The sequence below is a fragment of the Prinia subflava genome, chromosome 4, assembly GCF_021018805.1.
Source record: "Prinia subflava isolate CZ2003 ecotype Zambia chromosome 4, Cam_Psub_1.2, whole genome shotgun sequence".
NCBI classification, from domain to species: domain Eukaryota; kingdom Metazoa; phylum Chordata; class Aves; order Passeriformes; family Cisticolidae; genus Prinia; species Prinia subflava.
In genome coordinates, this window is record NC_086250.1 from 45,033,871 (window position 1) to 45,059,251 (window position 25,381).

The 25,381-nt window shown below is 35.7% G+C and overlaps 1 protein-coding gene across 1 annotated transcript in view; it reads left to right on the plus strand.

The window, feature by feature from the left end:
- YAF2 (YY1 associated factor 2) overlaps positions 1 to 24,250 on the plus strand; it is a 31,428-nt gene extending 7,178 nt beyond the window's left edge. The window contains exons 3-4 of the mRNA XM_063396629.1: positions 12,384 to 12,536; positions 15,072 to 24,250. Coding sequence (XP_063252699.1) covers positions 12,384 to 12,536; positions 15,072 to 15,309 — 391 coding nt within the window. The 3' untranslated portion in view covers positions 15,310 to 24,250. The remainder of the gene's footprint in view (positions 1 to 12,383; positions 12,537 to 15,071) is intronic.
- The last annotated feature ends 1,131 nt before the right edge of the window (positions 24,251 to 25,381 follow it).

Below are 25,381 nucleotides of genomic sequence, written 5' to 3' on the forward strand. Positions count from 1 at the left end.
CATGAGTGATGTGTGTTTTGATATATGTAGCTTTGCTTGCTGGGGTGTTTCTTGGGTTGGTTTTTTTTCTTTGGGTTTTTTGGAGGGGGGTTGTTTTGGTTTTTTTTGTTGGAAATGTCATTTTTCAGTGCCACCAGTGGTATTATAATTCTCTGCATCTTTTCTAGGGAAAATTGTCTGTCCTAGACTAAAGGATTTGAGTAAACACCTAAAGTAAGATGAAGTATGTTAACAGAGAAGATTAGCTGGTAAAAAGAAAGCTCTTGTATCACTTGTAAAATGATGAGAGTTTGCATTTTCTGCCCCTAACTTTTTATCCAATTTTCCTTGATGGATGTGACAGCCAACTATGCCTGTTCCTGTTTAAAACTTGATAGAAATATCTGTACTTTTCATCTTGAAAGTCAGGTTAGGACAGTATGCTTTTGCAGAACATTTCCTCAGAGTATCAAATGATGTCTTCTTGGCTCATACAGTCAGCTAGAAGATACTTTTGAAGTAGGCTAGTTAGAACAAAATACTAAGTGTTCAATTTTTATACTTTCACAAAGTAGCTTATCCTGGTTTAAGTAGGACAGAGAGATCCTGAGGATTGGCTGTTCTCTGAAGTGCATTCCACTGGTATGTGGTACGCTGATGTAGAGCAGGCTTGAACTTGGAGAATTCAGCTGCAGAATGTTGTTGGGAGGCTTTTGGCTGCAAACTTTCCATCAAAAGTCAGATTGGAGAGTAGAAGATATGACCTTGACGTCTGCTACAAGTTTTTTCTTGTTTTCTTAGGAGTTGAGGGGTGGGGAAGAAACAAGGAATTGAAAGTTTTCTCATTCTAACTTACTGAAGATTTGGAACCTATCCTTAAACCTTTCCTAAATGCTTGACTATACTTTCTCTATACCATACAGCTCATATGACAGTGCCTAGTAGGAAAAAAAAGTGTGAGTGAATAGGGGCTTGAAAATTCACTATGGAAATAGAGTTCTTAACTCTAAAAGCTAAAGAAAGTTGGTTTGGCACATGCTGTGAAAGGAAAGTTATTTGTTTTGGCTATCACTGAAATCTCTTATTAGGGTCATGCACTAGAAATTCTGTAATTGAATAAGGAGGATAAAAGAGAATGTGAAGACTCATTCTGTGGCATCTTTGTAGGTTAATGAAGAACATTATGGAGACTTTTTAGGGAAAGTGTGTAGCCTTTTTCCCCTACTTGAAGTGGACATTTTGTGGGGCTGGTTCTGAATGAAAGAAGTTTCTAGATTGCTGCCATCTTTAGGGAAGATGACACCTGCAGTGCAGCAGAAATAAGATAGGTCAGAAGCAAGCTCCTTCCAGTTTGATCACAAAATTAGCTGTACCAAGTGTTGGCTGTGTTCAGTGCAACAATGACTGTGCTGCTTCAGTGTGATCCTCATATTTTGAATGTTTTTTTTGCTTAGGTGCAAGAGGGTTTCACAGTTTCTGTAGGAAAGGGATAGAGGAGCAGCATGCAGGATCCAATCATTTCTGGGATTGGCATTTCGAAGAAGTCACTTCCCTATGAATCCCTAGGATTTAGGGGTCTAGGAGACTGTAACCACTCCTTTTTTCTATAGACTCCCAAATACTGCCTCCTCAGAGGATATTGTTAGAGGAAATTGAGCTTCCTGACCCCTGCTCATATGTAGCTCATTGTCATCTAGGAGACATAAATTAATTGATACCAGTGTGTTTCTCAAGCAGGGTAGTTTCAATATAGCTGTCACACTGAGCATTGGTGCGCCACAGCCTGTGGCATATGGGGAAGAATTCTAACAACAATATGCAGGAGGTTGGAGCCTTTTAACTGATTGTTGAAGTAACGTTTGATGGCTGCTTTGAAAATTACCCATGAAGATGAACTTTGTCTTTCTAAAGGTCCTGATAGATATTTCTTAGAGCAGGCTGTTATGCACTGTACCAGTTGTCTTCAGGAGAATTGCTGGCCTCATCTGTTAAATGTCATCTGGAAAATAGGACATTCCCTTTAAGGGAATGATTAAATAGGGACACTGCCTCAAGGGGTAGTTTTCTGCACATTTTTACAGTGACTGATAAAACCACATGGGTCGTGTGAGTCTATTCTAATTGAATCAGTTTTTATTGAAAGACAGAATTGCTAGAAATGCACTGAATGAATGAATTCCATGTAAATGATTCATGCTGTAAAACAGCTAGGAATATGAAAGCACAAATCAGAGCTGTCTGAAAGTTAGAATTCAAACATACATAGGATGTGTAGAAATTGCATTGGTACTCTGTTACATGGAGATGGATCTATATCATGTTTCTCATACAGACTAGTGCTAGTTCCATTGTTTGCAGTGTCAGAATTATTCGGTTGCGCTGTTTGCAGAGGCAGTGAAATGGCCTGTTAACACTCTAGGATATGACAGAAGTAATGGCAATGAGAAAAAATCATTTTGGATAGCAAAGTGTTGAAGATGCATTTAATCATGAACTACTTCAATGTAGCAATAAAGACTAGGTTTTCACAAGATGACTCTGTGGCGATGAGGGCATATTCATGTGACACAGCAAGCTAAACGTAGTTTATTCTGATAGTTTTTATTCTATGAATAGCTTAATAGAGTACTGATGACTGAGGGAGAGTGAGCTGATCTTTGTTAGAACTCAAACACTGCTTCTCCTGGTAGTTAAATTAAATTAATTTAATTTACTTGCTAGCAACTTGTACTTGCATTACAAGAACTGGCAGTAGGAAATATTTTTTACTTTTCATAGGACTTAAACTATTAAAAATCAGGAGTGGCATCATTATGTGAGCTGCTTGCTTCTGTGTAGAGCACAGTTTTCAGGATCTAACTGGCCACAGCATTTGCAATACTACTTAGTGTACACAGTGTCCCTAATGATTTCCTGTTTGCTTTAAATAATATCACTGATGTGCTTAATAGTCACTGATGTGAATCTTGTTCTTTTTTTTTCATTAGGAAGTAAGTTGTTGCTTACTGGAACTTGATCTCAAAAACCAGCAATAGTAATGGAATAAAGGTTTATGCTGGATTTATAGTGAAGTTGAAAAAGCAACTTCCTTTGTTATGGAATATTGTTTGGCAGAACCTAAAAGCTCTTGTACAGGGTGCAGCAGAAAAAGATTGTGTAGTAGGTATGATCATCAATAAAAAGTGAAATTAATTTTAAAAAGCAAATTTTGCTTATGTATCAAATCTAGAAGAAAATGTTAAGTTAGTTGAAAATTTGCCTGAAAGAAGAAAATAAAGTCTGAAGACATTGGAGTTACTGATCTGCAAATATATCGAAGGATGTTTTAAAAGCTGTTGTGCATTTTGTGTATGAATGCTTAACCATTCTCTAATTATTTGGGAATTAGTGTTTTACATTTGATAAAAATAGTCCCTCTACTATTAAGTTTAAAAATATTGCATGCTTTTAAGTGTTTACTGTCAAACTAATCCTTGAAAATTTCATTGTCTTGAAGTACAAAGTAAGATCAGTAAAAAAGATGGGAAATTTTTTGCTTGGTTTCTGTGCAGCCAGATTGCATATACCTTAATGGTACAGATTTAAGCATAAATGGGAAGGAATGACCTAAAATGTAACAGTTAAACTTTTGCCTTCTTACTTGGAGGTTTAATAAGACTCTGCCACTCTGTGTGTGTCAAACTGGTTGTTGATTGCCAGCATTATTACATTAGGACAGCTACCGCAGTGCCTTAATACATGTATGTGGATCTTGGTTGTAGTTATTTTCTTTTTGTATTATAAAGAATTCTGGTAACAATTTCTTGACTCCTAGGAAATTCTTTTGCATTTTAAGCATTGGTAAGATTATGATGTGAAATTTAATTTGGTCCTGTTTATTTTATTTAATGCTGTTAATACCATTTCAATGTCTATACAAATGTAGGCCTCAGCCTTCCAATAGTTTCGTGAATTCCTAGTCTTGAAAAGAAGCGCAGTCACTTTCAAGTTAAGCTCTTCAGAGGCAGAGGTTAGCTCAAAGCAAGGAAGAGTCAGGTAGCTGTGTATATGTTTCATTTTTTAGGTGAATATTTAGGTGAAGTTGCTTACATTTTTTCATCCTTAAAACCAGTTAAATGGGGAGGGAAAAGAAACGCTGGAAGGGCTTAGATACAGAAGTCACAAGTGTCAGTGTTAGCTGTTTTGCAGAAAGACTTCTGAAAAAGTGAAAACATGCCTGAGGAATTGGGAACTTGATATTGTAACTTGTTATCAGTATATGGGGGTAGGATAAGGGAGGTAACCCTCGAAAAAACCTGACAAATGGATGGGAGGAAAGTTTATTGACTTCTTAGGTTTACTTCAAGGTAATGTTACTTGTTGCAGGAACTGAATTTGGAATATCTTTCTTTCATTCTGGAGCCATTTAGCCATTCTGCCATCTTAGTCCATATCATCAATCCATCATGGAAAGTCACATTCCAAAGCTGCTGGTTCCAACCTGTTCTGTGATCTGCTGAATGAAAAGCTCTAAGCTCTACTACACAGTGAGAGTTAGGTCTTTGCATAATTAATGTCTTTTTGAAAATGCACAGGAAGCTTCCTTCTCATACTCTAATATTACTACAATACTCAACTATAGATGTGCCCTGTAAAAGTTACTGAAATAAATGCTGTGAGAATTGCTCAAAGCATTCATATCTATGTGAAGGTGTTCTAATGTGTGTTACAGGAGTATTCATTCTTTAGAAAATCTGCTTAAAACCACTTCTTCACATCCTTCAATTTGTTTAAAAAGCTGGTTACTGTAAAACCATGCCTCTTTCTGTTTGTCTCCCTGTATATTTCTGCTTGCTTTCAAGATTAAGAACAACCTTTTGTTTTTAAATTAATTGCTCTAGTTGCTGTGTTAAGAGATATTTGAGAATTGTGGACCTTAGAGAAATGAGGACATGTGATGGAGGAGATTTGAGTAGAGATTAGCTAGAATATGATGATGAAGTAGAAAGTATGGAAAGATAAGCTTTTCTTGAGATTCTAGTAATGATTGGAAAAATGGAGATTAGAGTATTACTGTAGATATCAGATTTCTATTGGCTTCTTGAGACATTAATATTTAGGATAGATGTGAGTGGAAAATGATCTTCAAATAAATTATAAGATATTTAAAGCCTGTACATTTGTATTGCAAGATGACTCAGTGTAGTAATGAAAGAAAAGAGTAGAATTTGAATGATTCAACTTCATTCTCAGCAAGATTTTAATGCCCTTAACTGTATTCTGTTTAGACTTTAAAAAGATGTGTATGAAACAAGCATCAGCAAATCAGGGTTCTTATCAGGGTCTGGAATCAAGACATTTCTGAAATCATTTCTAGATGAGGGAGTAGCAAAAGCTGGTGGAGGAGGAATACTAGTATAGGAATGATGCTGGAATTCCATTTGAAAAAAATATTAGCTGAGTCAGCTCAGAAACACAGGAGCAGGTGGAAAGGAGATAGACAAGTCTGCAAGGCGTGAATGAGGGAGGGATACAATCATCTCTTCTATTTACAGAAGGTTGCTTTTTAAGCAATTGTCCTTCATAAGCAGTAAATGAAGAAGAAGGTGGGATTCAGGAAAACTTGAGTGGTTAGCTGGAGGAGCTGACTGACTTTCTCTGAAGCCCAGTGAGAAGTTCTAGGCATTTTTTCCTACAAGCTGGTTGACCTTGTTCTTTTATGCTTTTCACAAAGATACTTAGTTGGGAATGCCTGACTTTGATTTTAGAGTTTCTTCTACGTTAGAAGTATGACAAGTGTTCTACTTTTAATCCATAATGCATCAGCATACTCTCTGTTTACAGTGCAGCTTTTGGAATGATCTCCAAGAGTTTCCCAAGGAGACACTGTAAAAAAAGCCATATGTGGAAAACTGTAAAGGCAAAAGCATTTCTTTTTTGTACTGATTCTATTCTTTAGCAGTCAGCTTCATGAGTTTGACCATAGATGACATGTAAAAATAGATTATTTACCACATGTGAGATCTTTTGACTACAGCGAATTTGCTAATTCCAATAAACCCTTTGACAGTAAAATTCTGGGTGCTGAATGACTACACTTTTGGAGACCTAATTCCAAGTTTCCAAAGAATGAGTCCTGTCATGCTTTGCTGTTGGGAGAGAAAGAAGCCAATGTTCAGAAACATGCTGAACTCATTGCCTAGGCCCTGTGCACTGAGGGCCTAAAAGCAGCAAGAAGTTGAGTAGAAGATGTAGAAACTTGCATTAACTTGGAAGCATTTATTCTGTCCTCCTGAATCACCTGAAAGGGAAGAATACTTTAAATATAAAGATTTTTCTATTTTGAGAGAAGGATTCTATGACCAAGGGTAAGATGAAATCAGTCAGGTTTCTGTTACAGATATTTCTAACTTCTCTATCTTGAGGAATAAATCTGCTGTATTGAACAAAAAGTCAATGTCTCCATGCAGGGAAGAGAAGCGTAGATAAATGGTACTGCTTAAGGATTACAGCTGCCTTTGACTAAAACCTCTTTAACTGTCTGAAGCCAGATTTGGTTTGGTGGTGGGAGTTTTTTTTCTAAGAAGTGAAGAAAAGGATGAAATTCATTTTCCAAGTTGAAATTTTGAAATGTATTTGATACCATGTAGAGATTTTACATTAAAAAGGTGAAAAATGATGAAGAAATACCATAAGCTTTGTTTTTCTTGGGAGCTGTTTTTTTCCGGGAAGGAAAACATGGTAGATGAGATATTGCTGATCAGTCATGAACTGTTCTGATGAATGGACAATTCCAGGTATGTAATAGTTGCCTCTTGTGTTTGATAGTGTCATCATGATCATAGAGGTCTTTTCCAATCTAAATGATTCTTTGATTCCATTATATTACCTCTCTCATTGAATCCTGCTGTCATTCAAAAGGTAACTGATTAGTATTTGGAAGAGAAACTTGACTCCATGAACCAAGAATAAATCAATACCATCTTGGGCAGCCAGGACATAACATCCTTGTGTAAGAACAGTGTTTCACAGCCAATTTCTTCCTGATTTTTCAGATGGGACAAGATGAGTTTATTAGGAAACCAGGAAGTAAGAGGATTTTGTAATTAAAATTGTATCAGCTTTTTGATAGCTAAGTAAAGCTGGACTAGATTATTCTCTAGTTATTGGAGGAAAAGTTTGACAAGTAAGTTGACCAGAGCCCAGTAGTAGACTTAAGTAGCAGGTCTAATGTGCTATTTTAAAAGTTTTTAGATAAGTTGTGTGTGTCCCTAGCTTTAGAAAATGGATAATTTGCCACTTGAGACAGGATAAGCCTCTGGCAAGAGCTATTGGCCTGAATTGATACCAGGAGGTGGTTGGACTTGAGAAGAGGAAAGGGAGGGAAAGGATCACAGTAAAATGGAAGCTCTGCTTGGCTGATGTTCTGGATCCAGGTTTTCTATTAAAAAACATCTTTCAGCTTGATTGAATGCTGAGGTGACAGCAATTCCTTAGTCTAGACCCATTGTGTTTCAACTGGGAAATTGTAATTTTACTATTTCTGCAGTAATAAAATATACAAAACAGGAGATATAGTTTGAGGAAAGAGTGTGCCTTTGAGTAAGTTGCCCATTCTTCAGAATGTCTGAAGCCTCTAAACTGCACATAATAGATGACAATACACTTCCCTCAACAGGTTGTAAAAAGCACTGGGAGTTAATTATAGCATGCAGATATCTAGATGTAGGTGTAAAAAAGCATAGGTTATGTTCTGAGATCTGTGGATAATGGGAGGATATGAGTACTGGTTCTGTGTGGACCACTTCAAGTCCAGGATGGCTCCCACTAAATCAAAGCTAATGTGTTGGCTGCTCTGTTGGACTGCTGATGTCTCTGCACTGAGCTTTCAGCAGTCTCATGTGCTTGGCAGCACTGTGTGCTACTTGGCAGTCTAATTTGGGTGGCTCTGGCCATTCAGGGTATGTGGCACCAAAGGGACAAATCTGCTCCCAACTTCACATGCAGGACTCTCCTGAGATGCAGGTAGATTTGGAGTTGGTTCATGGAAAAACTGTCACAGTTGGCCCCGTCATGTTCCATGTTTCCAGACTGTGGCAGAGGAACCCTAGAGCTGATTGACAGATAAGTAGTTCAGGTCTGTCAGAATTAGATCTTATACTCAGAGTACTGCAGAAGACATTAGGTGCTTTATGGGCTTGTGATGGCTACAAAAGCAGCACTGTGCAAATGTATAAATTGTGCTCTATATAAATTAAATTCAGCTAAACACCAAGATGCTTCAGCATTAGCCAGTTTGGTTGTCTGCATGTTTCATGCACAATTCAGGCAACTGAGAGTTTACTGAACTTCCAGTGTATGTGTTGGTCATTAGTATTGTATGGATATTTTTTGTTTATTTTGGTTCTCAAAATGGATCTGCTTTGCTGTAATGAGACCAAGTTATTCAATGTATCAAATCAGTCAGAATTCTATTAACATAGGTTATTGGTCAGTGCTAGGTGAAGGAAATCAAGGAAGCATGTACTGCTGTGAGATGTCCAAAATTATTTATGTGCAGCAAGGTATTGTGCTGAGCTCTGGGTCATGGAAATGACTCAGAGCAACAGTTCCAGATATCATGTGGTCTTCTTGAGTATTTTTCATCTCTAGGCATGTAAATTGCTGTGCTATTAAGATTTTTTTAAGAATGTCAACAAGGAAAACCAGTCCATCCTTCACAGTATTAAATATTTTCTTCCTTTGAGAGTGTCAGTACTGAATGATTTCTGCAGACAAATGCTCTGCTAAAGCAAAGACAAGTTTCTGCAGCCTCTATAAATAAACACTTCCTAAATCAGCAGCTAGATCAAACCTGGTAAGATAAAATGTAGTCACATCATGCAACAAGAAGACTAGAGTTAAAATGATGTTATCTTTGTTTTTGAGCACTTATGGGAATTTTAGGAAAGACAAAACTTTATTCTTGTTTGTCTTAATTACTGTTATTGGCTGTTTAAAGGCCAAAAGTGCTAGTTTTCCTAACTTTTTAAAGGAGACTCTGAAGTGCCTATCAAGATAGACCTTGAAAACATCATTGGAATTATATAATTAATAAAACTGTAATGAATGAGATTGGAATAGAAGTGTAGGTAAAAGTATGGCTGATGTCAACTTAGAGGAAAGATAACACTGAAAAGGGAAACTAGGTAGTAGAGAAGGGGAGGTGTAATATTCAGAGATGTGACATTTAGAGATCTCTTGGAAGCTCAATAAATCAGTTTTTTGATATGGCTACAATGCTTAAACCATAAAGTTCACCTCTGGAAAGAATTGCTATCTCTTATCTTCTGTAATAGTGTATGTCTTTCTTAGTGTTCTCCTTCAAATTACTAAAGTGGAATTACTAGGCTAAAATACAAAGCCTTTAGGGGCTGGCTAAATAATAGGTATTGTTTTTATGAACATTTCTGCTTGTATTTCTGGATTGTTCAGTTGTGGTCCAATAGTGGTCCAGCGATTGAGGCAAAAATGCTTGTAATCTTAAAGCAGAAGATTATAGAATCTCTTTCTAAACACCAATTAGCTCAGGTGCTCTTGAATATTCTTAAAGAGCAAATTACCATAAATATAAACAAAAGGCAGTGTTAACATTTTATCTACTTAATCTGTAGCAGTGCATTACAAGGAGTCTTTAACTGGTTTGAAAATGAGTGATTTAAAATGTTGTATTTTGGCAAATCATCAAAATCAATTTCCTGTTACAGGGATAGTTCCTCTTATCGTCTCTGAAATAGCCTTTTCTCTATGAATTTATTCATACTTAGCTGAATGACATGATTCAGCTACCACTAAGCAGGAACAATCCTATCAGGTTCAAGCTTCATGAATGTAGTAGGGTTATCTCCTGACACCTGCATGACTTGGTTGCAGTTCATTAGCCCCTTTTGAGTACCTGGGGAAAAAAATTGAGCACTTGAAAGACATCCCTAGTGTTGAGAGATGAATTACTTTTTTTTTCTCAATGTTTTTAAGACAGGAACCTTGAATGCCTCATTGAATAAATTGGGATGTGAGAAAGCAGATAATAAAATTTAGAACAGAGATATAGCTGATAGCTGTAGAAAAAATTGACAACAAAAAAGATGGCTGTTTACTGGAAGGAATCTCCTGTCACAGCAAGGCCACATAGAAACCTCTTGATTGATTTTTAGTGCATCTTCCAAACCATGATTTCACTGTGGTTTTTTTGTCTTTACTGACTTCTGTTCCTTGTTACAAGGATTTTTTTTTTTCAGTCTCATTTGTTTTATGGTATTAGGAAAAAAGTTCTAAGCCTAGTACTTAGAACTAAACTTAATTTTCCAGCTGTACTCTAATAGAAATTATCTAGTTTGCCATCAGGAACTGAAACTGCTATAAATTGAGAACTTATTTGGCTAAGATTGTTTTTTTCCCCTCTCCACCCCTTTTTAACAAGTCTGCATAATCATGGTGTTGTCCACATTCCTGGGAAACAATTCTTTATATGTCAAGTTCACTAGTGTCTCAGTTCATAAGTAACATGTCCGATCATTCTCTCAGGTCAGTGTAGTAACAATGGGATTGTCACTTGACTGTCATGGCAAACTGTATCCCTGTCTCCTGGAGCATCTTTAGTTCAAGACAGATCATCAGTTTTCTTTATATATCACATCTGTTTTCCACCTGAAATGATAAGCTTGTGCATAAATTACACCTTGGTAGTTCTTGCTCAGTTTTGAACAACTGTGACAAAAGGTTGAAAAAATTCTGACACAAGTTTTCTTAAAAATGTGTTGTGTACTCTCTTAACCCACACATTTGTAGTCCATTGAGTCCATTTGAGTTGTTCACTGTGGGCTTAATACGGTGTGTGCTTTGCAAAGTCCTAGTGCTATAAGCTGGGTAGTTTTCACTGAAGTGATTTGTTCCTGTTCTTTCTCCTTCCAGGAGTCAGCGTAGGCTCAGTTCATGAGTGGGTAAGGGGTAGTCTAGCTTTTATCCCAAAGTTCTGTTTTGTAGACAACTTATTATTAATCTTTCTTTTAATTTAATTCATTAAGAACTTACTATGAAGACTCATGAAATATCAATTGATTTATATTAACTGTCTTTCCCACACTTTATAAATTCTTGTAATTTGGCTTTCACTCTGTAACTTGAAATATTGGAACCATTACTGAAAATATAACTTGTTAATGGGAGCTGCCTTGATTTCTTGCATTTGTTATTTTTCTCATTTCTTCACCCTAGCAAGAAGTGCCAGTAGTGTGATCCTGTGGGTTGGGATAAATAAGTATGTGTGTGAGCTGATAGCGTCTGTTGCTTTAATAACGCTTTTGTATTTTCAGAGTATCACAGTGCATATAATTTGTGCTTTTTCTGTTTTAAAAAACGTAACATCACAATCCAACTAACAAAACCCAAGAGCTTGGCAGGGTAACCATTCTTTTGCAGAAGAAATTTACATCTTCAAAGTCTTAATAACAGAAACTTTTTTATATATCATGACTTGAAATTTTTTAATTCCAAAACTACAGGACAAGTAAATATACTTGCAATGGAACGAGTAAAATATTTCATTTCAAACTAGGATCCATGTGTTACAATACAAAACTGAATAAAAAATTAATCCATTTCAAAATAATATTTTTGAAAACATAAAAATAATAAACTGTTGAAATTCTTTTGCCTGCCATTGCTCTTCTCACACTGGTTTTCGGTTTGGACCAAAACTTGGAAATAAAACCTGCACTGTATATACTGATGGAATGTGGTCTTATCTTTTTGTTGCTAGCTTCCAAAGTATATGTGTTCTGACAGCTATATCCTACTAATATTAATTGGCAGTGTGTTTTCTTCCAGTGAACAACATGACAAAAATTATACATAACGGGATTTATTATTGCCTCAAATAAATCTGTTTGAGCTGAAAACACTTAAGTTTTATTCTATAAGGCCACCAATGGCTTTAGCTCTGATACCTCAAAGGTCAGCTTTTTCCTTTTTGTGATATGGATTGTCTACTTCTGTATTGGAGTAGACTCAAATTAGACCATTTCAGCATTTGAAGGGGCTGGGAGTGGGTGGTAAAGCAATTTCTGGAAGAGTTGTCTTTTGGAGCTCGTTCTGAACTCTCTGTCTGGAAATGACAGCTGTGAGAGGAGGGCACAGTGCAAGTATGGTCTCTAAATCCTGTAAAATAAAAAAAAAGGTAATCTCATTTGTTGATAATGCAAGTAAGTGAAATAAAAGGCTATAATGGGTTTAAATTTTGTATGCTATCTTAATGAAGTATTAGCAGCAAGATATGTTTAAACTGTATTTCTTCTTCCAGTGATGGTTAATGTTAATAACTGACGTGTAGACAGTTTGAGACTTGCAAAGCCTAAGCATTAAGCATGTCTATATATATGTGCACACAGGAAACCTCGACCTGTCTCTCAGCTGGTTGCACAACAGGTTCCTCAGCAATTTGTGCCCCCTACACAATCAAAGAAAGAGAAAAAAGACAAAGTAGAAAAGGAAAAAAGTGAAAAAGAAACAACAAGCAAAAAGAACAGTCATAAGAAAACCAGGTAAAAATTTAAAACTTTTGCAGTATTGATAAAATGTAATTTACAAATAGAAATAAGAATGTTCTTTGATTTTACTGAGTGCTGTGGCAAGCAGATTATGTATTGGTGTGAAGTTTATTGGTTTAGGCTATCTGTAAAATACAAAGAAGACCTGCAGTATGTAGTTGTGGCCAGAAGGTGGAGATCAGCTGAACAGAGAAAGAAGGAAAGACCTTTTTAAAGGTTATTTAGGATATTGTTTTAAGGGTTCATAGCAGTATTTTTTATACCACACAAAACTGTTGATAGACAAATTGATTATATTAATCTCTGGAAAAAAAGAGAGGATGGGAGTGATTAGTTTTCATGCAAAATAGTAATAGAAGGAGAGAGAACCAGTACCAGACTGCAGATGAGCAGAGAAAATAACTTAATTATTGAAAGCCTTGTAGAACCCTTCAGCTTTGAAGGGCTGAACTAGGACATAAATTAATGTGACAGGATATGTATGTGTATTACCTAGTAATAGAAGTCTCTATGCTATATCTGGGATGCTGAAGGACTCTTAAAACTGAAAACATGAAATATTGCAGTACAGACAAGCAGTGGTAAAAGCCTTGATCTTGCTGTAAGTAAGGAAGCAGTAGATTTAATCCCGAATTCATCGTAATCTAAACATAAAGTTATTGTGGCAAGAATTCTGTGTCAAAAAAGCTGAGAAGTATATAAGCCATGTAGTCTAAGCAAATGTGGGAGGAACTATTGATTTTTTTTTTTTTGGAGGCACTCCAAAACAGTCCAGCCAAGAAATATCCTTTGGGATTAGTTGTGCAGAGAAGTAGCAGATGCTTCTGTTGTGCCTGAAATAGGATCATCAGGATCAGAACAAGGGAGGGACTGAGAATCAGTAGAGAGAAGTCATTAGGAAAGTCATTGCCAAGATTAAGGACACTGAGGTGTTATTCCCTTTCCTTTTTTCTCTTTTAAATACTCAAATTTACAAGCTTACCTCATGCAGCTGAAGTACTTCAGTTACAAAGCATTTGATGTTAGCATAGTGAGCTTTAGTTAAGCCAATTAAAAACTATAAATTAAAATGTTAGTAAATTGCAGTAATACAGTAAAAATGCAAAAAGTGAGATAGGGAAAGAGTAAGGAGATTTGAAAAATAACTAAAATATAATCTTGGACTGAAATACCAGTATTACCTTGCATGAAGAATTGCTATTTTTTTAATTGTTTCACTAGGTAGGATAGTAAGTTAAGAATGCTTGGTTAGTTTATGCAAATTTCTTCAGTATTCTTTGAGAAAAGTATATCCATTTCTTTTTAAAGATTTTTTTAAATGTGTATATTATTGCTGGAAACAACTATAAAAATCTTCATGCACACTCAATATAATTAATAAGCTCCAGGTACACAGCACTTGCTGTTGATAATTCTGAAGTTTTCTCTCTATTCCCATGATGCATATCAGCAGATTTTCAGGTTTTTCAGTCGTGCTGCTTCAGCCTCAGGGGAACATGATGTCAAAGCCTATCTCAGGTCTAGTGGAGAAAAGGTGTGAGTTGTTTCAGCTGAAGTGAATGGGAACCAATTCTACTTCAAACAAAGTTGATGATAGGGTAAAGGTTAGAGCTTTCCTGTTATCACATCTGCAAACATGTGAGTCATTATTTTATTGATGCTTTATTATTTTATAGCAGCTTGAGCCAGTGGTAGCTGTGCAGTCAGGTAAATGCACAAACTGTGCTGTTCATAACTGCTTGGATGAATTCAGCTGTCTGGTACCAGTTTTTCATGGTGATCATGGGAAAGGACTAAATTGAAAGTGCTTTATGCATGTCACTAGCAAAAATATGATGGCAAAATATAAGTGAAATTTTTCTTTAGTTCTTTTTATTGTGAAAAATACAATTGGAAGATTGAATGAAGAGACTTACTCTGTCCACACTGTATGTAACATTCATCTCTGCATAATTTAAAGCAGAGCCTATGGCAGGAATACCAGAGTTCTACTGTGAATACGAAGTCCAGTTCAAATAGTATACTAGCAGTCCTAATGAGGTTTTGAAATAAGGTAACACCTGCTGCACTGTCTGTGCTGTTGAATTCAAAAGACAGACACCAACATCTTCATTACTGAACATCATTTTCTACTTAAAATTGTTGCTTCAGGCTGCTGCAGAGATGGATGTTTCCCTGGATCAAATTTCTAACTTTGCATAATCACAATAAAGAAAGATTTGGGTTTTAAAAGTAAAAACCTTCACATATGCAACGCATTCATATTGCTACACAGTGACAGTATTCAAAATGTCAGCTCTAAATACTTCTAGGAGATTTTAATGTATTATATTCAATTATATTTCATTGTAGAACATACTAGGAAACACTCTACCATTAATACTTCTGGTACATTGTTTTTCTACATATTACATGTTGCAAAAAGAAGTCTTATATACACATGTATTCTCCAGAGCTCTTTCAAAAAGGAGGGAGACAAGATAACACGATGATGTGTGTGCTTTTAATATGATTATTTGCTTTATTTAGGCCAAGGTTGAAAAATGTGGATCGGAGTAGTGCTCAGCATTTGGAAGTTACCGTTGGAGATCTGACAGTCATTATTACAGACTTTAAGGAGAAAACTAAGTCACCACCTGCTTCCAGTGCTGCTTCTGCAGATCAACACAGTCAGAGTGGTTCTAGCTCTGACAACACAGAGAGGGGAATGTCCAGGTCCTCTTCACCCAGAGGAGAAGCATCATCACTGAATGGGGAATCTCATTAAAGTTTATTTCCTCCAGTTTCTTTAGTCTCTTCAAAACATGCAAATACATAAGTTCTGTCACTTGTTACCACATTTTCATGACAGATTAGTCATACATAATTGATATGTTGACTGGAGCATAATGCAGTTTAAAAAAAAAAGAAAAACAATGCAGTGGTAGAAACTCTAACAGCATGAAGCTGAGTCAGGGGAGGTTTAGGTTAGATACCACAAAAGGTTTCTCACCCAGAGGGTGTTGGGCACTAGGACAGGCTCCCCAGGGAAGTGGTCACAGCACCAGCCTGACAGAGCAAGAAGAGTTTGAACAACACTCTCAGGCACATGGTGTGACTCTTGGGGCTGTCTGGTGCAGAGCCAGAATTTGGACTCTGTGACCCTTTTGGGTCCCTTCCAACTCTCAGCTTATTCTGTGATTCTATAGTAATTTAAAAGTAAGATGCTTATGAAGCATCTTCAGACCAACTTTTTAATATACATGTGTAAGGGTGCCATGAAAATGTGGTTTGAATGTTCATTATGCAGTGTTATTGGTATGTCCATTTTCACTTTTAGTTTAGTGAATTCTAACACAACTCTTGGAGTCTCTACTATTGGCATGTATTGAATTTAAATTTTTATAACATAGTTCAAGCTGCCTAAATATGTATTATTTGAGAATTGTGGAACATAGTTATCTGTATGCAAGTCAAAAATCAACTTAATCAATTATTGCTGCAACAGAATTTTCATAATAATTATCTTCTTAAAAACACCTGCTGGTACTTGGTGTGGTTAAATAGGAAAAATGTTATTAAAGAAAACATTTGTATGGATTTTTGCCAATGTTTGACACATTTTACTAGATTACTGTTACTGAATTATGTTGATAGTTTCACCAATATTTTTTGACACTTAAAACACTTATTGTAATGTTTACAAGCAAAATAGAAAACACATTCTAAGCATTGATTAGTTAACCTTGCAATTCAGGTAAAGTACTGCATTGTCGCTGTACACTGGTATTTTGTGTTGTGTAACAAATACTGAACCTCAGATGGTGATGCATTTGGCAAAAACTGTTTGGAAATATGGAAGTTTGGAAAAGCTTTAAAAAGAACAGAACTGCTGTTCACATTTCTGCGTAGTGCTGTTTCCTTGCCCCAGATTTTTTTAGTGTCACATAGTCACTTATCGTTTCAGTACAGGAATATCAGATGTTACACAAGAATAAGGAAATAACAGTACTATGATTTTTTTTCCTGAATCAATTTATTTAATATTGAATTGGCCTATTAGAATATATTATGTCATAAATCATTTGAAAAATACTGAGTATCCTACTTTATGGCATAAACAGAAAACATTTACGCACTTAGCAATATACTGATAAAGAGCAGAACTATTTACAATACCATCTGGTATTATGTAAAATTACCAATAAAATATTTTTGTGAATACAGATTTTGCATTTTTGTTTACAACCAATAAGTGTTTTGATACATACATGCAATTCATGTATAGATTTTAAATTATATATTCTGGTTCAGTACAAAAGTCCATTTAGCCCTTTTTAGTGAGGTAGGGCACTTACACTCCTGTGAGCCTTTTCTTTTTCATTCAAAGTAAATATATTTTTAAGCCTATGTGAGTTGGATGGACCTTCTTGGTAGTGAATCCAGGCCCAAATTATTACCCACATATGAGATGTCTTCTTAACAGCTTAAAAGCAATGGATTTTTGTAGCCCCTGACAATTGTGATGTTTGGTGGTTTCTTGTAGTAATGTATTTTTCTGTTTTTAATGCAGTACTTCTACAGGCACAATGGTACTGTTCTATTTTGTAAGATGCTAGTTGTGAAATACAGTTAGTTGCATAAAATGAGAGTCTGATGTGATATCTGAGAACATACATACCTCATTCCTTGGTGTTGCTGTTTAAACTTTTTAGACATCAAATGTTAATTATAGGCTATTTCAGATGGATAACTACTGACCTGTTTATTATGTATTCTGCTTTATCTTACTAAATAGGATGTCTGTTCATTGCTGTTACCTGGCCAAATTTAGTATCTGTAAAACAATGCTTTTTAAGGTTCTTAAATGTTTTTGGGGCCGGGCTAGTGTTCAAAATAACATACACTAGTTTTTAAAAGAAAAATACATGCTTCTCAACTTTATTTTTTTATATTTTATTTTTAGGTGGGACTATTTCCAGAATATACTGATGTAATGGATTACAAAAGAGCTGAAATTATGTGAAGTGAGCAGTGTAAGGATAGTAAATCTCATTGCAAGAAGTTTTATGAAATGTGTTTCTAATTTGAAATGTAATGAATTCTAACACATTTCAGATTTTCTTGCAAAGAAATAATAATCTATTACTAGTAATTCACTAAATGGGAAATGTATTTTTATTTAAGTTTATGTGAATAAACCACCCAGCACTGCCAACAAAAGGACTCTATCTTCACAATTAAGTAGCCATTTGGTTTGAAAGGAAGGATGGAGTGGATTTTGCTATGATTCAGCTGTCTCTAGAGAATAATCTCAAAAACATAGTACAAGTATGGTTATCAAAAAGAATGCAAAAAGTCTCACTGTTCTTTATGGAACAAGGCATTGCAGAGCAATTTCTACTACAGGTGCTACAGAAGTCAGCTAGGATCTTAAAAGCTGTGGTGGTTTTAACTGAACTGTTAGGTTGCCAGAGTTTCATTGCAATGATGCTTGGTTTAGCATTAAGTAAAGTTTTTGCCTGTTGGTGATTAAAGGGATATGACAATACTGACAGCAGAGTAGACAAATTCTAAGCAAAATACTGCATTTGACTCTGTTCATAATATAATTTAAATGAACTTCACTTTCATAATTTCTAAATAATTTTGACTTGTAGTAATCCTAAGTCTTTTTTTCTAACTGTAAATATATTTAAAAGCATCTTTACTCCATTTATAAAAGTGAAAAATTAATGTTGTAATGTGTTCTGATTAGCTATTTTTCTCTGTGATTGCTCTCTGCATAAGAACTGTTATTTGTTAAATCTATATATGCACCAGTTTTCAACAGCCATACATCCTGGGATGTTCATGAAATGGTGGCCCCACAAAGACAAGTGTGATAGTGTTCCATGTAAATGAGTTCTTTTATGTGCTGATTGATTGTCTGGTTTCAGAAAGGAAAAGGGGGGAGAAAGGGGGGAAAATTAAGTATAAATAGTTCGTTGATAAAATGTACAGTAATTCAGTCTTTTATCTTCCTATCTTTGCCATTAATTATAGGTGATATAAGAAAAAGAAAAAGTATGCAGTTGACTGATCTCTTTTGTTCATTAATTTAAATCTACGTAATGGAGACAAACAAAAATTCTTCTACTCAGTAGCAGGTTGAATTATTCCATATAAAATCTTGTTTCCAACAAAGGAAGTAGTAATAAATAAATTACATTTAAAAATTTTAAATTCTTGACATTAAGAGTCAATAATTAAGAATATGACTGAAGTTTTAATCTATTATGTATTTATCTAGATATTTGATGTTTTGGGGCATAGATTGTAAAATCTCAAAAATGGTTTGATTTTATAATTTGTGCACTTTATTTTTTTAATATTATGAATAGCACATTTTCGAGTAGCCATGTGAGACAGTACTTTCTAGAATTTGTTCTGTTGGTTCACTGTAGTGTTTAGGCAGGTCTTCTAAACTTCACATGTTGCATCTTAAATTCTTTACTTTTTTCCTCTCCTGTCTCAAAAGCCTGACTGTTTCCTATGTTTTGCTGATTGATTTTACTTTGTTAGCAGGATTGATTTGGCATGGAACTGTCTATTGTGTATTTTTTATCCAGGGTTCTTGAACTGTATCTGTTCAGGTTTTTTTTTTTTTCTGTGGCATGCCTTTATTTGGCTCTTCTCCCTACTTGGGCGTCTGGATATACTTCATTCAAAACCAGAAACTATAGGGAAATAGAAAGGCATTTACATTTAATTTCTCCAAAGGCAACAGCAAGTGCTATACTTGTAGTAAATTTAGCCTGTGCTTACTCAGGAATAAGATAGATTAGATAAAAAGTTAATGCTGGTTTTGGCTAGTGGACCAGTCAGTCAAATATGGCATTTTGCAAATGCCATAGTTCTAGCCAGCTCAGTGTTAAGATATGGGTGTGCTGGAAACACAGTTTGAGCTTTCAGAGGTTTTTCTAACCCAAAATTATTCCTCAGCTTATATCAGAGCAGTCTCAGTTTGAAAGGTTATAACTTCAAAATAGCAAAAAATGTACAGTAAAATCAGTCAAACTGTAGATGCTCAGATGGTTTTTGTTTGTGCTGTCAAAGTTTTAAAAAGAAGAGGAACTGTTAAAAGAGACTTAGACTTGTCTAAGACAGCAATCAGATATTGAGCTTAGCTTGACATCTAAAGAACCCATGTTTTAACAAGAATTAACAGGATTTAATCACTAATTAAACTTAGAAAAGTATTTCATAAGTTAATTACAAATCAGAGCTCTGTAGAAATTATTGTAACTTCCTGTCTAGAATGGAGTGAATGGTACAACAGCAATGGAAAACTGCATGCTTGCTGGAAAATATTATTACGCAACAGCAAGTGATGTTTACATGACTTTCCTAAGACATTGTGCTAAAAGACTGTGTTATGTCTGTGAACGAGGCCTAGGAGTCCATGTTTGTACCCTCTAACGAAACTGTACCATGAGATTCAAACAGTGAAAGAAAATGCAGTGAAAAAACAAATTAGTTTCAGATCCAAGAGTCTTAGTAATGCAGGAGCTGATTACAGCCTTCATTTAACCATGTTGGTAAAAATTAATTAGAAAAACCACCACTGAATCACTCTAATGTATTCAATCCTAATCTTGCCCCTTTTATTATAGGAAACAGATAAAAGTCATCAGAATGAACTTGCTCTGTTTGGTGGTGGCAGATTTTAAGAGCAGACAGTTTAATGGGCACAGGAAGGTTTAGGTGTACAGTTAAACATGGACGATGAAGGGCAAAAGCATATTCCTTTGCTCTTAATGATTATTATTAAGAATTGCTGTCCCATTTGGGGATTTGTAAAAGACAAAATTGTAACCTTATCTAATAAGAAAATTGCCACCAGAAAAAATATTGTTCAGTAACAATATTCTAAAATGTACTTCCAAAATGTTAATTATATTGTAGAAAGTATGGCATATCTTGACAGAGGGAGGACTACTTAAGCAAGACTATGTTTTCAGGATCTAGGCCACCTAAAAAAGTGTAGTCTTTGATTACACTGTTTTCTGTCATGGTTTAACCCTAGCTGGTAAGTAAGTACCACACAGCCGTTTGTGCATTCTCCCTCTGTGCAGTGGGGTAGAGAATTCAAAAAGTAAAAGTCAGCAAACTCATGGGTTGGGATAAAGACAATTTAACAGATAAAAGCTGCACATGCAAGCAAAGCAAAACATTCACCACTTCCCATGGGCAGACAGGTGTTCAGCTGTCCCAGGAAGGCAGAGCTCCACCACAGGTAATGGTGACTGGAGCAGACAAACACCATCCCTCCAAACATCCCCCTCTTCTCCTTCCCTGGGCTCTGTATGCTGAGCACAACACCACATGGTCTGGGGTGACCCTGTGGTCAGTTGGGGTCAGCTGTCCTGGCTGTGTCCCCTCACAACTCCTTGTGCACCCCCAGCCGCCTCAATGGTGGGACAGTAGGAGAAGCAGAAAAGGCTTTGCATAACCTCTGCTCAGCAACAGCTGAACTATCTCTGTGTTATCAGCACTGGTTCCAGCACAAATCTAAAACACAGCCCCATGCCAGCTGCTGTGAAGAAAATTAATTACCCCAGCCAAAACCAGCACATCTGAGTATAAATACTGATCTTGGTCAAAGCAAAGTGAAAGTGCTTCCTCAAGCTTTTAAGAAATGTAGCTGTAGACCAATGGAGCTCTAATTTACAGTGGAGTTACTGAGAAGATAGCTGAGGAAAAGAGACTTTTAATGTATTTTTTGATAATCTGCTAACCACGTGCATGCAATTTTCCTCTTCTGTATGAAGAAGCAAAAGGATGCAGAAAAAGGAAATAAATGTAACCCAGGCTAATGAAGTGTGTCTCTTTACCCTCTTCCCAAGATCACTATATTCTAAAAACTGCAAATTCTGTTTGGTTCAAAGATCGTTCCAGGTATTTGTCACTAAAGAAGGAGGTAGTTGTTCAATCACTTTGCATCTGTTAAGACAAATGAGGGGTCAGGCCAATTCTACTTTCTGAATACCCACTTTGGGAACACAGATCTAATTTGCCATTTATATGCATCTAATATATAACTGACATCCATGAATAATCTATTTCAAGCTGATTCTTCTTTGCACAGAATAAATAAAAATGCTTCAATGCCAAGCCCAGTTCCTGATGGCACAGATCTCTGAGCAGGAAAATCTGGCATCTGACTGATCATCTCTTTCTGTAACAGCCTTCAGCTATGAATTAATCTAGGCAAGGGAAATCTCTTCAGGTTACATGTATTATCATTACTCCCACCTCTGAAGGAAATACATTGATTCCTGATTCCTTCTTCTCCCTTTTCTTTTGTTTCTCCTAAGTACATCTATAATATAAGTGTATGCAGTGAGTTTGAAGTAATTTATTATACCTGCTTTTTAAGTGGGGAATTTGACTGCTGTTCCCAGTTCTTCAATTATATTTTCATTTCTTTAAAATGTGGTCATACAGAAAAATGGTGTGTGGGAGCTTAGAGGTGAATATCAATTTTGTCACTGTTGTCTTTGTTTTTATATAATTGACTACCTGAACAGATTCTTGCTAAGCAAATTCAGTCACACTGATCCTGTACCTTTCAAGCACTCTGTCTGAGGTACCTGGCATTCTGGGATGGAAGCTATCTGTGTTTCTGCAAATGGGATTCTTCACTGGGAGGCTTCCAAATGTGGCAGAATAAGCAAATTTCTTTCCAGCTCATGGAGGCAAATGTTGCCAGGTAAAATGCTTTTAGTCCCAGGTAGAAAAGGAGATCTGAGGATCATAGATACTGAGTGCTTTCTCTGCTTTCCTACAGAAATTCCAAATAGGAAGCTTCTTTTTCTTAAATGTCAAACAGCTTCAAAAACCCTCAGTCCAACAAAAAGACAAAGTAACAAGCAGGGGGGAAGGAAGAAGAAAGAAAATGCATTTTCAAAATAATCCCTAGAAGAGCCATATAATGGCTTCTTTGTCTTTTTTGTCTGTTTGGTGTTCCTTTCTCTGTGTACTGTATTGGAAGTAGGTAACACACATACTTCTTAGAGGTGTGTCTTGCTTTATAATTCTTGATGGCTGGTTGAGTGACATTTGGCTTAAAGATGTAGGATTTTGTGAATTGAATAGTAAATACCATGAATATTTCACTCTTGCACACAAGTTGTTTATTGAAAGGGTGGAAATTTTGATGAAAGATTTAGGAACAAAATTAATTCCTCTCCTACAATTAGCTATTACACATTTTTAAAGAGTCTAATTCCTGGACTGCTAAGGAAAGGGTAGCTTTATGTTGCAAGGGTGATATGAACCTAGACTAGAATGGATGTGGCTTCTGAAGAGTTTTGTGGCCAGTAATTCATATGGCTGTTTTCAGTGATTATTCCACACCTTAACCTGTTAATCTTGAAGCGTTATTAGAGCATGCTCACAAACACATCAAAACTACCAACAGTACTGTCAGATGCTCTTATAATTTACTAAGTGCCTTACACAGAGCATCACTGAGGCAATGATTCAATTGCAAGGAAGTTTGATAAAAGATTTACTCCTCTGGTTGAAGTCACACGTTGCTGGTTGTAACCAAGGTGGTGTTCCTGGTTATACACTTTAGAATCTTACATTTTATTGCTGATACAAGTACCTAATACAAAACAGTCCAGAAATTTTTGAGGCTTTCAATTTGTAAAACATCCATTCTTTGGAGGAGGTTTTTTCTTCTAGCCAATTGTGATGGTCTACTGGAATATCAGAGAAGTGAATAAAACTTGTGAGTATTTCTGGATGCTTTCAGATTTCTCAGTTTCTTGGTCAAGGACAATATTAACTTTCTTGGGAAGGGGTACCTTAGTTGGTTTTGTTCATAGGGATTATGTTTATCCAACTAGTTTTTTAAAGGTTTTATTATTAGAAAAAGGGCTTGTTATTTTGAAATAAAATCTTACCTGCCAGGTGTCTTCCCCAAAATGAGTAAGTGCCTTTTCTGTTCTGACTCTTAGAAGTATTTACTTTGTCAGACTGAATCTGAATGTCCTGGATAAACCAACTATTAAGTACCAAGTGTTACCAATGGCTTGAAATTCTTTCACTGAAACAACGAGACAGATTGTAAGCCACTTGAATTGTTTTGAGACCTGATGTTATCAGAAGTTTTATAACTGCTATGAGTAGTATACTTCTAAGAACAATGTAAATTTTCAGGAACTTGATATTGATAGGAAATAAATATTTATTAAAAGAAGTGTGTTAAATAAATATTTATTTACCAATTTGAGTAAGACAAAATGTTACACCATGAGGGCAACAGTCTTGCTGTTAGCAGTCCTGACTACTTAATGGAAAGTAAAACTGAAGCCCTGGACTCTGACTATTAAAAAAGGGTAGTATTTGGTGAGAGATTGGGACTGTGAATCTTATGTCCACATTCTAATAAAGTAATTTTTCCTACCTGAGTTTTTACCAATTCTCAAGCAGAAAAGAAAGCATGAGCAGATTATCAGTAAGAGGCCCTCTGGTTTAATTGGTGCTGCTTCCTATCTCTAGTGGATTTTTTTTAAATTTTTTTTTTAAACTTTGCTCAGGACTGGTACAGCTGAAAGTATATTTTCCCTTCATTCTTAAGCCTAGACTTTGAATGGAGTTTCTCTGAGACACTTTTGTAGTGAAATGGTATTCCCTAGAAACATTGAAGACAAAAATAAACATCTCTGTGAATGAAAGATCTTGTGTGGTTGTAATTTTTTAATATAGACAAACTTAATTTAAAAAATCTAAAGGTACTTTAAGAAAAGCATAGTATATTGATCTATTGAAAGGTCTCTGTGTAGCAGTCAGAAAGTACAGTTTGCATCATGAGATGCTACATATTTTCTGTCTGATAAACTACATTCAATGCCAGCTTAGCACTCCTTTAAAGATGACCATACATTGCATTTAGACAAGCATATAGTAACCCTTTGGGATAGTGCCTCCAACTGACCTCTTCCTGACCTCAGTTCAAAGACTATATTAAACAATTTAAAGTTCTGAAAGCTTGGCAGGAAAGCTGAGGCCAAGTGTCTGGAAAGAAAGAAACTCACACAGGAATTACTGCAAAGATTTTTTTTTCCTATGATAAATGTTACACAATTAAGGAAATAGGTAAAAAATTTGCATCCCTATAGTTATTTCACATTGATGACATATTGTTGATTTCAGAGGAGCATAAATAGATGGTTTTGGTGCCTAGAATAGTGACACACATTTAAATGCCATTACAAGGAATAAATAAATACTTCTTGCCTGTGAATAATCTGACAAGAAAGTAATTTTGGTGAAACCTAATGTAAATGGACTACAATCTTGACTAGCATTGGTGGTGCTTAGGGTATATTATGATATAATGGTAAAAAAAAAATACTGAATTGTTCAGATTGCCTCTCTGAATGTATTATTTTTACTGTCTAGGAGAAAGTGCAAGAAATACAAATGGGCAATTTGGGGATAAACAGCAGACTTTGGGAATTTGATCTCAAAATTCCAAGAAGCCTCTGCTAATTTGTTGGCAGAAATGATTCATTAGTTCTTTTGGTTATGATGGAAGTTGAGATATTCCTGGGAGTACTGCTTCTGAAGCAAGAAACTATGAAAGCGTCCATGCTTGCAAATTAAAGTAACAAATGAGGTAAGAAATTTGAGAAGGGGGCTTTGTCTAAGGGTTCATCTCATTGTATATAAAAACTTACTTACTTAAAGCAGGTTATGAAACTGTGGTCTGTGTGGTTTCTCCAACTTGTCTTCAATTCTACAGTTCACATGTTCAGTTCTCTGAATTGTCTTTTGTGTTGCTTTACAGCATGAGGCAAAGGTCC